This window comes from Oncorhynchus clarkii, chromosome 15 (genome assembly GCF_045791955.1).
Source record: "Oncorhynchus clarkii lewisi isolate Uvic-CL-2024 chromosome 15, UVic_Ocla_1.0, whole genome shotgun sequence".
Taxonomy (NCBI): domain Eukaryota; kingdom Metazoa; phylum Chordata; class Actinopteri; order Salmoniformes; family Salmonidae; genus Oncorhynchus; species Oncorhynchus clarkii.
Window position 1 is genome coordinate 8,142,982 of NC_092161.1, and position 13,825 is coordinate 8,156,806.

At 43.4% G+C, this 13,825-nt stretch overlaps 2 protein-coding genes across 2 annotated transcripts; both read left to right on the forward strand.

Annotated features, from left to right (window-relative positions):
- Positions 1-432: 432 nt before the first annotated feature.
- On the forward strand, positions 433-5,370 carry LOC139366664 (UDP-N-acetylglucosamine transferase subunit ALG14-like). Its single transcript, XM_071104344.1, has 4 exons — positions 433-593; positions 1,681-1,832; positions 2,383-2,505; positions 4,585-5,370. Exons 1-4 carry the CDS (start codon positions 449-451, stop codon positions 4,813-4,815), a joined length of 651 nt encoding a protein of 216 aa, XP_070960445.1. The 5' UTR covers positions 433-448; the 3' UTR covers positions 4,816-5,370.
- A 4,395-nt stretch (positions 5,371-9,765) lies between these two features.
- Positions 9,766-12,461, forward strand: LOC139366640 (UDP-N-acetylglucosamine transferase subunit ALG14-like). The gene is made up of 3 exons (XM_071104317.1): positions 9,766-9,773; positions 9,817-9,889; positions 11,969-12,461. The coding sequence occupies exons 1-3, from the start codon at positions 9,766-9,768 to the stop codon at positions 12,197-12,199; spliced, it is 312 nt and encodes a 103-aa protein (XP_070960418.1). The 3' UTR covers positions 12,200-12,461.
- Positions 12,462-13,825: the final 1,364 nt, after the last annotated feature.

The window sequence follows — 13,825 nt, forward strand, 5'->3', positions numbered from 1 at the left end:
TAATATTGCTTGAGATTTGGGGTTGCATGGCTCCCCAAGCCAGTCCACCAGGCCTATTAAAATTAAAATATGCTTCTGGGAAGATTTATCCCCCACAGCCGTCCTTCCTGTATGTTCTGGTTCAATGTAGTAGAAACTGTTATTATTGAGATTATTATATTGACAGGTATATGACAGTATGGCCGTCAAATACAATGATTTAAGCCACATGACGGGATGTTGCATTTTGTGGTCTGGATGCTGACTTGTTTTGTTGAATAAACTCAACAAAACCAAAAAAACGTACTTTATTAGTGGTTAAAGCTTAATTAAAATCAATCTCAGCAGTTTGGTTTCCCCCGTTGACATCCATTTTATTGTTGCTTAGACCGTTTCCAGGAAACTGTACATACGTAACGCTTTCGCGCTCCGCTCCAACTGGTCCAAACGAGTGTCCGTAGTAGCAATCATGGCAGTGTTGTTAGGACTATTCACAGGACTTTGTTTTACAGTGATTTGTGTTATAGTGCGGCTTCTGATTGTGATTCGTTCTGGATCCAAATGTAAACCTGGAGAGAAAGGTCCCGTCTGCGTGCTTATCGTTGCTGGATCAGGTATCAACATTTTAAAAGTAACGTTAGTTAGCTAACTGGCTAAGCTAGCAGCAGGTACTGAAGCGTCCGAGACAGTCCTTTGCTTTTTGGGGCATTTATGAATATTTTATCAATTACTAGGCTTTACTCTTTACTTTACACTTAATTGGCATTTCTTGCTGCCTTTATGCTAGTTATTAAACTACAGAGTAATAACAAATAATCGCGTTGTAATAATCTAGCTATTATTAGGGCTGACGTCACCAATAACAAACATGACGTGGCGGGTAAAATGAGGAAGAGATCAGCTCCTTTAAAGCTAAATGTATTTTTTATAGTCTGTAACATTATAATGCGCAGTCAGTGTGTTTTTTTTGTTTGTTGTCAAAACATCACGTTTTGACTTTCTTTAGAAACACTATTTTGCTTGTCTGCGAGTAATTGTAAATTGCACCATTATACGGATGATACTGTTTTGTTCTCTAAATTAGTGCCCTCTCTGTGAAACTCGCCATTTGTGAACTGCAGCATGCTTTCGATTCCATACGAAACTTGCTTGTTGACATTAAAACTACGTTTGTTATCCACGTCTCATAGTATGGACCCCACTGACTTGCATAATGTAGCCTATAGGCTAGCTCGAGTGGAGCACAAATTGATTGATGCATATAGATAAAAATAGATAGATAGGTAAACTAACTAAAACACGGATTAACCTTGGTTTCTTATTTAGAATAGTCCTGTTTGACTTTTGACAACAGGAAGAAGATTGTACAGGCGACACTCCTGCCAGTCCTAGATTATGGTGATATAATATGTCTCCTCTGTTTTGGGCCAAACTGCTTTTAGTTCTAGTGCTGCTCATTCCTTCAGGATATATTACAGCTGGACATCCTGGTTAATTAGGTCCCTTTAAGACTTTAATACCGGTTCATTGTGAAATGTACTTGTAAAATCTAAGAATTATACTTTGTTTTAAACTGTTTGGATTGTTGTAACACAGAGCACCATTGGGAAAGGAGACCCTGGGGATAATATTAGTGCTCGCTTCTATTGACCATGTAGCCTATGTTACATCTATGCATTCATTGTGTTTTTTTTTCTTCAGGGGGACACACCACTGAGATCCTGCGACTGATGGAGAGTCTCTCTCAGTCCTACAGCCCAAGACACTATATAATCGCAGACACAGACAAGATGAGTGAAGACAAAATACGCACCTTTGAAAACTCAAAGAAAGACACTGGTTCAAAAGGCCAGGTAAGCCTTACAGCCTCTTGCACATTTAAGTAGCATAGTTCTTGAGTAGCCGATTTCAGACACAGTCATCAACTGCCCTTCAAAATAAGGAAAACATGGACAAATGAAGGTCTCAAGATCCCTGTTTCTTACTGCATTGTTACCGTTTGTTGAAATATGAATTCCTCTCTGTAATAGAATGTCTTACATAACATTTTTGAGTTTTAATTATCTTTATAAGTCCACTTCTATTCAAATGAACATCGTATGTTGCTAAAATTCTCATTGAGATGAGATTCTGATCTGTAGTGTAAATCGAGTTCTCAGTGCAAGTCCTGTCCTCACCCCTAGATGGCGTCAACTCCCTTTTCTTTCTTTCTTTGGTGTAACAAAACTTCCCATCACTAGGCTACTTGCCTTTGGGATAGATTTCTCTCTGTATATAGTCAGTATTGCTTGTGGTACCTGTCCCTGCTGTAACTTGTATATTTTAGCCTACTTTGTCCTATCGATGTACCTGTGAGATTTAAGCTAGCCGTCTCCATTTTATCACTTCCTTCTCTTCCGTCAGTTTACCATCCAGAGGATCCCGCGAAGCCGTGAGGTGCGGCAATCCTGGAGTTCCTCTGTGATCTCCACTCTGAACGCCCTGCTCTACGCCGTTCCTCTGGTGTTCAGGCTCAGGCCAGACATGGTAGGCTGAATCATAATATATCATCTAGCCTTGTTAGGCCAGACATGGTAGGTTGAATCATAATATATCATCTAGCCTTGTTAGGCCAGACATGGTAGGTTGAATCATAATATATCATCTAGCCTTGTTAGGCCAGACATGGTAGCTTGAATCATAATATATAATCTAGCCTTGTTAGGCCAGACATGTTAGGCTGAATCATAATATATCATCTAGCCTTGTTAGGCCAGACATGGTAGGCTGAATCATAATATATCATCTAGCCTTGTTAGGCCAGGCATGGTAGGCTGAATCATAATATATCATCTAGCCTTGTTAGTTCAGGTATGGTAGGCTGAATCATAATATATCATCTAGCCTTGTTAGGCCAGACATGGTAGGCTGAATCATAATATATCATCTAGCCTTGTTAGGCCAGACATGGTAGGTTGAATCATAATATATCATCTAGCCTTGTTAGGCCAGACATGGTAGGTTGAATCATAATATATAATCTAACCTTGTTAGGCCAGACATGGTAGGTTGAATCATAATATATCATCTAGCCTTGGTAGGTTGAATCATAATATATAATATAGCCTTGTTAGGCCAGACATGGTAGGTTGAATCATAATATATAATATAGCCTTGTTAGGCCAGACATGGTAGGTTGAATCATAATATATCATCTAGCCTTGTTAGGCCAGACATGGTAGGTTGAATCATAATTTATCATCTAGCCTTGTTAGGCCAGACATGGTAGGTTGAATCATAATATATCATCTAGCTTTGTTAGGCCAGACATGGTACTGTTGTCTGTGTACTATACACTGCTTTATCCCATTTAGTCTCTGACAGTGCTTGCTTACAAGCCCTTAACCAACAATGCAGTTCAAGAAATAGTTAAGAAAATATTTACCAAATAAACTAAAGTAACACAAAATAACGAGTTTATATACAGGAGGTACCGGTACCTAGTCAATGTGCCGGGGTACAGGTTAGTAATGAGGTTATATACAGGAGGTACCGGTACCGAGTCAATGTGCTGGGGTACAGGTTAGTAATGAGGTTATATACAGGAGGTACCAGTACCGAGTCAATGTGCCGGGGGTACAGGTTAGTAATGAGGTTATATACAGGAGGTACCGGTACCGAGTCAATGTGCCGGGGGTACAGGTTAGTAATGAGGTTATATACAGGAGGTACCGGTACCGAGTCAATGTGCCGGGGGTACAGGTTAGTAATGAGGTTATATACAGGAGGTACCGGTACCGAGTCAATGTGCCGGGGTACAGGTTAGTAATGAGGTTATATACAGGAGGTACCGGTACCGAGTCAATGTGCTGGGGTACAGGTTAGTAATGAGGTTATATACAGGAGGGACTGGTACCGAGTCAATGTGCCGGGGGTACAGGTTAGTAATGAGGTTATATACAGGAGGTACCGGTACCGAGTCAATGTGCTGGGGTACAGGTTAGTAATGAGGTTATATACAGGAGGTACCGGTACCGAGTCAATGTGCCGGGGGTACAGGTTAGTAATGAGGTTATATACAGGAGGTACCGGTACCGAGTCAATGTGCCGGGGGTACAGGTTAGTAATGAGGTTATATACAGGAGGTACCGGTACCGAGTCAATGTGCTGGGGTACAGGTTAGTAATGAGGTTATATACAGGAGGGACCGGTACCGAGTCAATGTGCCGGGGGTACAGGTTAGTAATGAGGTTATATACAGGAGGTACCGGTACCGAGTCAATGTGCCGGGGGTACAGGTTAGTAATGAGGTTATATACAGGAGGTACCGGTACCGAGTCAATGTGCCGGGGGTACAGGTTAGTAATGAGGTTATATACAGGAGGGACCGGTACCGAGTCAATGTGCCGGGGGTACAGGTTAGTAATGAGGTTATATACAGGAGGTACCGGTACCGAGTCAATGTGCTGGGGTTCAGGTTAGTAATGAGGTTATATACAGGAGGTACCAGTGCTGAGTCAATGTGCCGGGGTACAGGTTAGTCGAGGTAATTTTGAGGGCTTGTGAGTGTCATGCTATATGAACATGTGCTCATCTCTCTGTGTCTCTCTCTCTGTGTTGTTTCAGGTGCTGTGTAACGGCCCTGGGACCTGCGTCCCTCTGTGCGCGGCAGGACTTCTCCTGGGCCTCCTGGGATTGAAGAGAGTCCTGCTCGTCTACGTTGAGAGCATCTGCAGAGTGGAGAGCCTATCCCTGTCCGGGAAGATCCTCTATCACATCTCGGACTACTTCTTTGTGCAGTGGTCCACCTTGAAAGACAAATACCCCAAATCAATTTACCTCGGAAGGATAGTCTGACTCTGAATAGACTATCTGGGGGGGGGGGTTTACTGATACTATTTCATCATGTTACAAACGGGAACACTTTGCTCTGATAGATCATGTTTAATAGTTTGCCTGCTTGATGGACTGTGATGTACATTTTTCTACAAACTACAATGTGAATACTTTGGAACATCGAGCCCTATACATAATCTATAGATAATCTATAGATAATCTATACATAATCTATAGATAATCTATACATAATCTATACAAACTACAATGTGAATACTTTGGAACATCGAGCCCTATACATAATCTATAGATAACCTATACATAATCTATACATAAACTGTAGATAATCTATACATAATCTATACATAAACTGTAGATAATCTATACATAATAACTATGTAAAGCTCTTTTGGACCACTTCAATGTGTTATGAAATGGTGCTTTTATTACATGGTGCTGTGTACAGTGTAAAGAAATACTAAATGGTATTATTCATACATGATATGTAGCTACAGTAGATCTGACTTGAGTGAGGTGTTGGTGTCACTACCATTGTGAATAAATTACATTACCTAAGCTTTCTGGTTTTGGATTCAACCCGATAAAGATAATCAGAGAGAACACCAAAAAACAATATGCTGAAGACACAACGCTGAAACCAGCTGTTGTCCTGTCTAGTGGTATGACAGGATGGTGTAGTGCTGTCTAGTGGTATGGCAGGATGGTGTAGTGCTGTCTAGTGGTATGACAGGATGGTGTAGTGCTGTCTAGTGGTATGACAGGATGGTGTAGTGCTGTCTAGTGGTATTTCAGGATGGTGTAGTGCTGTCTAGTGGTATGGCAGGATGGTGTAGTGCTGTCTAGTGGTATGACAGGATGCTGTTGTGCTGTCTAGTGGTATGTCAGGATGGTGTAGTGCTGTCTAGTGGTATTGCAGGATGGTGTAGTGCTGTCTAGTGGTATGGCAGGGTGGTGTAGTGCTGTCTAGTGGTATGACAGGATGGTGTAGTGCTGTCTAGTGGTATGACGGGATGGTGTAGTGCTGTCTAGTGGTATGGCAGGATGGTGTAGTGCTGTCTAGTGGTATGGCATGATGGTGTATTGCTGTCTAGTGGTATGGCAGGATGGTGTAGTGCTGTCTAGTGGTATGGCAGGATGGTGTAGTGCTGTCTAGTCGTATGGCAGGATGGTGTAGTGCTGTCTAGTGGTATGGCAGGATGGTGTAGTGCTGTCTAGTGGTATGGCAGGATGGTGTAGTGCTGTCTAGTGGTATGTCAGGATGGTGTAGTGCTGTCTAGTGGTATTGCAGGATGGTGTAGTGCTGTCTAGTGGTATGACAGGATGGTGTAGTGCTGTCTAGTGGTATGGCAGGATGGTGTAGTGCTGTCTAGTGGTATGACAGGATGGTGTAGTGCTGTCTAGTGGTATTGCAGGATGGTGTAGTGCTGTCTAGTGGTATGGCAGGATGGTGTAGTGCTGTCTAGTGGTATGGCAGGATGGTGTAGTGCTGTCTAGTGGTATGGCAGGATGGTGTAGTGCTGTCTAGTGGTATGGCAGGATGGTGTAGTGCTGTCTAGTGGTATGGCAGGATGGTGTAGTGCTGTCTAGTGGTATGACAGGATGGTGTAGTGCTGTCTAGTGGTATGACAGGATTGTGTAGTGCTGTCTAGTGGTATGACAGGATGGTTGAAACCAGATGATGTAGAGTTGTCTAGAGATTTGTTTCCATATATAGTGTATGTGAACACCCCTTAAAATGACTGGATTTGGTTATTTCAACCACACCCGTTGCTGACGGGTGTATAAAATCCAGCACACCGCCGTGCAATCTCCATAGACAAACACTGGCAGTAGAATGGTCTTACTGAAGAGCTCAGTGGACTTTCAATGTGGCACCGTCATAGGATGCCACATTTACAACAAGTCTGTTACTCAAATTTCTGCCCTGCTACAGTGGCCCCGGTCAACTGTAAGTGCTGTTATTGTGAACTGGAAAGTCTAGGAGCAAGAACTACTCCACTGGTTAGTGTTGGCCACACAAGCTTACAGAATGGTAGTGCTGAAGCGCGTAGTAAGTTACAAATGTACTGTCCTCGGTAGCAACACTCACTACCAAATTCCAAACTGCCTCTGGAAGCAATGTTGGCACAAGGGACTGTTCATCGGGAGCTTCATGGAATGGTTTTCCATGGCTGAGTAGCCAAGTGTCGGCTGGAGTGGTGTAAATCACCCTGCCAAGTGTCGGCTGGAGTGGTGTAAATCACCCTGCCAAGTGTCGGCTGGAGTGGTGTAAATCACCCTGCCAAGTGTCGGCTGGAGTGGTGTAAATCACCCTGCCAAGTGTCGGCTGGAGTGGTGTAAATCACCCTGCCAAGTGTCGGCTGGAGTGGTGTAAATCACCCTGCCAAGTGTCGGCTGGAGTGGTGTAAATCACCCTGCCAAGTGTCGGCTGGAGTGGTGTAAATCACCCTGCCAAGTGTCGGCTGGAGTGGTGTAAATCACCCTGCCAAGTGTCGGCTGGAGTGGTGTAAATCACCATGCCAAGTGTCGGCTGGAGTGGTGTAAATCACCATGCCAAGTGTCGGCTGGAGTGGTGTAAATCACCCTGCCAAGTGTCGGCTGGAGTGGTGTAAATCACCCTGCCAAGTGTCGGCTGGAGTGGTGTAAATCACCCTGCCAAGTGTCGGCTGGAGTGGTGTAAATCACCCTGCCAAGTGTCGGCTGGAGTGGTGTAAATCACCCTGCCAAGTGTCGGCTGGAGTGGTGTAAATCACCCTGCCAAGTGTCGGCTGGAGTGGTGTAAATCACCCTGCCAAGTGTCGGCTGGAGTGGTGTAAATCACCCTGCCAAGTGTCGGCTGGAGTGGTGTAAATCACCCTGCCAAGTGTCGGCTGGAGTGGTGTAAATCACCCTGCCAAGTGTCGGCTGGAGTGGTGTAAATCACCATGCCAAGTGTCGGCTGGAGTGGTGTAAATCACCCTGCCAAGTGTCGGCTGGAGTGGTGTAAATCACCCTGCCAAGTGTCGGCTGGAGTGGTGTAAATCACCCTGCCAAGTGTCGGCTGGAGTGGTGTAAATCACCCTGCCAAGTGTCGGCTGGAGTGGTGTAAATCACCCTGCCAAGTGTCGGCTGGAGTGGTGTAAATCACCCTGCCAAGTGTCGGCTGGAGTGGTGTAAATCACCCTGCCAAGTGTCGGCTGGAGTGGTGTAAATCACCTTGCCAAGTATCGTTGCTGGATCAGGTATCAACATTTTAAAAGTAACGTTAGTTAGCTAACTGGCTAAGCTAGCAGCAGGTACTGAAGCGTCCGAGACAGTCCTTTGCTTTTTGGGGCATTTATGAATATTTTATCAATTACTAGGCTTTACTCTTTACTTTACACTTAATTGGCATTTCTTGCTGCCTTTATGCTAGTTATTAAACTACAGAGTAATAACAAATAATCGCGTTGTAATAATCTAGCTATTATTAGGGCTGACGTCACCAATAACAAACATGACGTGGCGGGTAAAATGAGGAAGAGATCAGCTCCTTTAAAGCTAAATGTATTTTTTATAGTCTGTAACATTATAATGCGCAGTCAGTGTGTTTTTTTTGTTTGTTGTCAAAACATCACGTTTTGACTTTCTTTAGAAACACTATTTTGCTTGTCTGCGAGTAATTGTAAATTGCACCATTATACGGATGATACTGTTTTGTTCTCTAAATTAGTGCCCTCTCTGTGAAACTCGCCATTTGTGAACTGCAGCATGCTTTCGATTCCATACGAAACTTGCTTGTTGACATTAAAACTACGTTTGTTATCCACGTCTCATAGTATGGACCCCACTGACTTGCATAATGTAGCCTATAGGCTAGCTCGAGTGGAGCACAAATTGATTGATGCATATAGATAAAAATAGATAGATAGGTAAACTAACTAAAACACGGATTAACCTTGGTTTCTTATTTAGAATAGTCCTGTTTGACTTTTGACAACAGGAAGAAGATTGTACAGGCGACACTCCTGCCAGTCCTAGATTATGGTGATATAATATGTCTCCTCTGTTTTGGGCCAAACTGCTTTTAGTTCTAGTGCTGCTCATTCCTTCAGGATATATTACAGCTGGACATCCTGGTTAATTAGGTCCCTTTAAGACTTTAATACCGGTTCATTGTGAAATGTACTTGTAAAATCTAAGAATTATACTTTGTTTTAAACTGTTTGGATTGTTGTAACACAGAGCACCATTGGGAAAGGAGACCCTGGGGATAATATTAGTGCTCGCTTCTATTGACCATGTAGCCTATGTTACATCTATGCATTCATTGTGTTTTTTTTTCTTCAGGGGGACACACCACTGAGATCCTGCGACTGATGGAGAGTCTCTCTCAGTCCTACAGCCCAAGACACTATATAATCGCAGACACAGACAAGATGAGTGAAGACAAAATACGCACCTTTGAAAACTCAAAGAAAGACACTGGTTCAAAAGGCCAGGTAAGCCTTACAGCCTCTTGCACATTTAAGTAGCATAGTTCTTGAGTAGCCGATTTCAGACACAGTCATCAACTGCCCTTCAAAATAAGGAAAACATGGACAAATGAAGGTCTCAAGATCCCTGTTTCTTACTGCATTGTTACCGTTTGTTGAAATATGAATTCCTCTCTGTAATAGAATGTCTTACATAACATTTTTGAGTTTTAATTATCTTTATAAGTCCACTTCTATTCAAATGAACATCGTATGTTGCTAAAATTCTCATTGAGATGAGATTCTGATCTGTAGTGTAAATCGAGTTCTCAGTGCAAGTCCTGTCCTCACCCCTAGATGGCGTCAACTCCCTTTTCTTTCTTTCTTTGGTGTAACAAAACTTCCCATCACTAGGCTACTTGCCTTTGGGATAGATTTCTCTCTGTATATAGTCAGTATTGCTTGTGGTACCTGTCCCTGCTGTAACTTGTATATTTTAGCCTACTTTGTCCTATCGATGTACCTGTGAGATTTAAGCTAGCCGTCTCCATTTTATCACTTCCTGGAGTTCCTCTGTGATCTCCACTCTGAACGCCCTGCTCTACGCCGTTCCTCTGGTGTTCAGGCTCAGGCCAGACATGGTAGGCTGAATCATAATATATCATCTAGCCTTGTTAGGCCAGACATGGTAGGTTGAATCATAATATATCATCTAGCCTTGTTAGGCCAGACATGGTAGGTTGAATCATAATATATCATCTAGCCTTGTTAGGCCAGACATGGTAGCTTGAATCATAATATATAATCTAGCCTTGTTAGGCCAGACATGTTAGGCTGAATCATAATATATCATCTAGCCTTGTTAGGCCAGACATGGTAGGCTGAATCATAATATATCATCTAGCCTTGTTAGGCCAGGCATGGTAGGCTGAATCATAATATATCATCTAGCCTTGTTAGTTCAGGTATGGTAGGCTGAATCATAATATATCATCTAGCCTTGTTAGGCCAGACATGGTAGGCTGAATCATAATATATCATCTAGCCTTGTTAGGCCAGACATGGTAGGTTGAATCATAATATATCATCTAGCCTTGTTAGGCCAGACATGGTAGGTTGAATCATAATATATAATCTAACCTTGTTAGGCCAGACATGGTAGGTTGAATCATAATATATCATCTAGCCTTGGTAGGTTGAATCATAATATATAATATAGCCTTGTTAGGCCAGACATGGTAGGTTGAATCATAATATATAATATAGCCTTGTTAGGCCAGACATGGTAGGTTGAATCATAATATATCATCTAGCCTTGTTAGGCCAGACATGGTAGGTTGAATCATAATTTATCATCTAGCCTTGTTAGGCCAGACATGGTAGGTTGAATCATAATATATCATCTAGCTTTGTTAGGCCAGACATGGTACTGTTGTCTGTGTACTATACACTGCTTTATCCCATTTAGTCTCTGACAGTGCTTGCTTACAAGCCCTTAACCAACAATGCAGTTCAAGAAATAGTTAAGAAAATATTTACCAAATAAACTAAAGTAACACAAAATAACGAGTTTATATACAGGAGGTACCGGTACCTAGTCAATGTGCCGGGGTACAGGTTAGTAATGAGGTTATATACAGGAGGTACCGGTACCGAGTCAATGTGCTGGGGTACAGGTTAGTAATGAGGTTATATACAGGAGGTACCAGTACCGAGTCAATGTGCCGGGGGTACAGGTTAGTAATGAGGTTATATACAGGAGGTACCGGTACCGAGTCAATGTGCCGGGGGTACAGGTTAGTAATGAGGTTATATACAGGAGGTACCGGTACCGAGTCAATGTGCCGGGGGTACAGGTTAGTAATGAGGTTATATACAGGAGGTACCGGTACCGAGTCAATGTGCCGGGGTACAGGTTAGTAATGAGGTTATATACAGGAGGTACCGGTACCGAGTCAATGTGCTGGGGTACAGGTTAGTAATGAGGTTATATACAGGAGGGACTGGTACCGAGTCAATGTGCCGGGGGTACAGGTTAGTAATGAGGTTATATACAGGAGGTACCGGTACCGAGTCAATGTGCTGGGGTACAGGTTAGTAATGAGGTTATATACAGGAGGTACCGGTACCGAGTCAATGTGCCGGGGGTACAGGTTAGTAATGAGGTTATATACAGGAGGTACCGGTACCGAGTCAATGTGCCGGGGGTACAGGTTAGTAATGAGGTTATATACAGGAGGTACCGGTACCGAGTCAATGTGCTGGGGTACAGGTTAGTAATGAGGTTATATACAGGAGGGACCGGTACCGAGTCAATGTGCCGGGGGTACAGGTTAGTAATGAGGTTATATACAGGAGGTACCGGTACCGAGTCAATGTGCCGGGGGTACAGGTTAGTAATGAGGTTATATACAGGAGGTACCGGTACCGAGTCAATGTGCCGGGGGTACAGGTTAGTAATGAGGTTATATACAGGAGGGACCGGTACCGAGTCAATGTGCCGGGGGTACAGGTTAGTAATGAGGTTATATACAGGAGGTACCGGTACCGAGTCAATGTGCTGGGGTTCAGGTTAGTAATGAGGTTATATACAGGAGGTACCAGTGCTGAGTCAATGTGCCGGGGTACAGGTTAGTCGAGGTAATTTTGAGGGCTTGTGAGTGTCATGCTATATGAACATGTGCTCATCTCTCTGTGTCTCTCTCTCTGTGTTGTTTCAGGTGCTGTGTAACGGCCCTGGGACCTGCGTCCCTCTGTGCGCGGCAGGACTTCTCCTGGGCCTCCTGGGATTGAAGAGAGTCCTGCTCGTCTACGTTGAGAGCATCTGCAGAGTGGAGAGCCTATCCCTGTCCGGGAAGATCCTCTATCACATCTCGGACTACTTCTTTGTGCAGTGGTCCACCTTGAAAGACAAATACCCCAAATCAATTTACCTCGGAAGGATAGTCTGACTCTGAATAGACTATCTGGGGGGGGGGGTTTACTGATACTATTTCATCATGTTACAAACGGGAACACTTTGCTCTGATAGATCATGTTTAATAGTTTGCCTGCTTGATGGACTGTGATGTACATTTTTCTACAAACTACAATGTGAATACTTTGGAACATCGAGCCCTATACATAATCTATAGATAATCTATAGATAATCTATACATAATCTATAGATAATCTATACATAATCTATACAAACTACAATGTGAATACTTTGGAACATCGAGCCCTATACATAATCTATAGATAACCTATACATAATCTATACATAAACTGTAGATAATCTATACATAATCTATACATAAACTGTAGATAATCTATACATAATAACTATGTAAAGCTCTTTTGGACCACTTCAATGTGTTATGAAATGGTGCTTTTATTACATGGTGCTGTGTACAGTGTAAAGAAATACTAAATGGTATTATTCATACATGATATGTAGCTACAGTAGATCTGACTTGAGTGAGGTGTTGGTGTCACTACCATTGTGAATAAATTACATTACCTAAGCTTTCTGGTTTTGGATTCAACCCGATAAAGATAATCAGAGAGAACACCAAAAAACAATATGCTGAAGACACAACGCTGAAACCAGCTGTTGTCCTGTCTAGTGGTATGACAGGATGGTGTAGTGCTGTCTAGTGGTATGGCAGGATGGTGTAGTGCTGTCTAGTGGTATGACAGGATGGTGTAGTGCTGTCTAGTGGTATGACAGGATGGTGTAGTGCTGTCTAGTGGTATTTCAGGATGGTGTAGTGCTGTCTAGTGGTATGGCAGGATGGTGTAGTGCTGTCTAGTGGTATGACAGGATGCTGTTGTGCTGTCTAGTGGTATGTCAGGATGGTGTAGTGCTGTCTAGTGGTATTGCAGGATGGTGTAGTGCTGTCTAGTGGTATGGCAGGGTGGTGTAGTGCTGTCTAGTGGTATGACAGGATGGTGTAGTGCTGTCTAGTGGTATGACGGGATGGTGTAGTGCTGTCTAGTGGTATGGCAGGATGGTGTAGTGCTGTCTAGTGGTATGGCATGATGGTGTATTGCTGTCTAGTGGTATGGCAGGATGGTGTAGTGCTGTCTAGTGGTATGGCAGGATGGTGTAGTGCTGTCTAGTCGTATGGCAGGATGGTGTAGTGCTGTCTAGTGGTATGGCAGGATGGTGTAGTGCTGTCTAGTGGTATGGCAGGATGGTGTAGTGCTGTCTAGTGGTATGTCAGGATGGTGTAGTGCTGTCTAGTGGTATTGCAGGATGGTGTAGTGCTGTCTAGTGGTATGACAGGATGGTGTAGTGCTGTCTAGTGGTATGGCAGGATGGTGTAGTGCTGTCTAGTGGTATGACAGGATGGTGTAGTGCTGTCTAGTGGTATTGCAGGATGGTGTAGTGCTGTCTAGTGGTATGGCAGGATGGTGTAGTGCTGTCTAGTGGTATGGCAGGATGGTGTAGTGCTGTCTAGTGGTATGGCAGGATGGTGTAGTGCTGTCTAGTGGTATGGCAGGATGGTGTAGTGCTGTCTAGTGGTATGGCAGGATGGTGTAGTGCTGTCTAGTGGTATGACAGGATGGTGTAGTGCTGTCTAGTGGTATGA

Excerpts from the sequence above, each read along its gene's own strand:
- LOC139366664 (XM_071104344.1), top strand. The coding sequence starts at position 449 with ATGGCAGTGTTGTTAGGACTATTCACAGGACTTTGTTTTACAGTGATT. Across the intron at positions 1,833-2,382 it reads ACACTGGTTCAAAAGGCCAG|TTTACCATCCAGAGGATCCC; the intron begins GTAAGCCTTACA and ends CTCTTCCGTCAG. Across the intron at positions 2,506-4,584 it reads TCAGGCTCAGGCCAGACATG|GTGCTGTGTAACGGCCCTGG; the intron begins GTAGGCTGAATC and ends GTGTTGTTTCAG.
- LOC139366640 (XM_071104317.1), top strand. Across the intron at positions 9,890-11,968 it reads TCAGGCTCAGGCCAGACATG|GTGCTGTGTAACGGCCCTGG; the intron begins GTAGGCTGAATC and ends GTGTTGTTTCAG.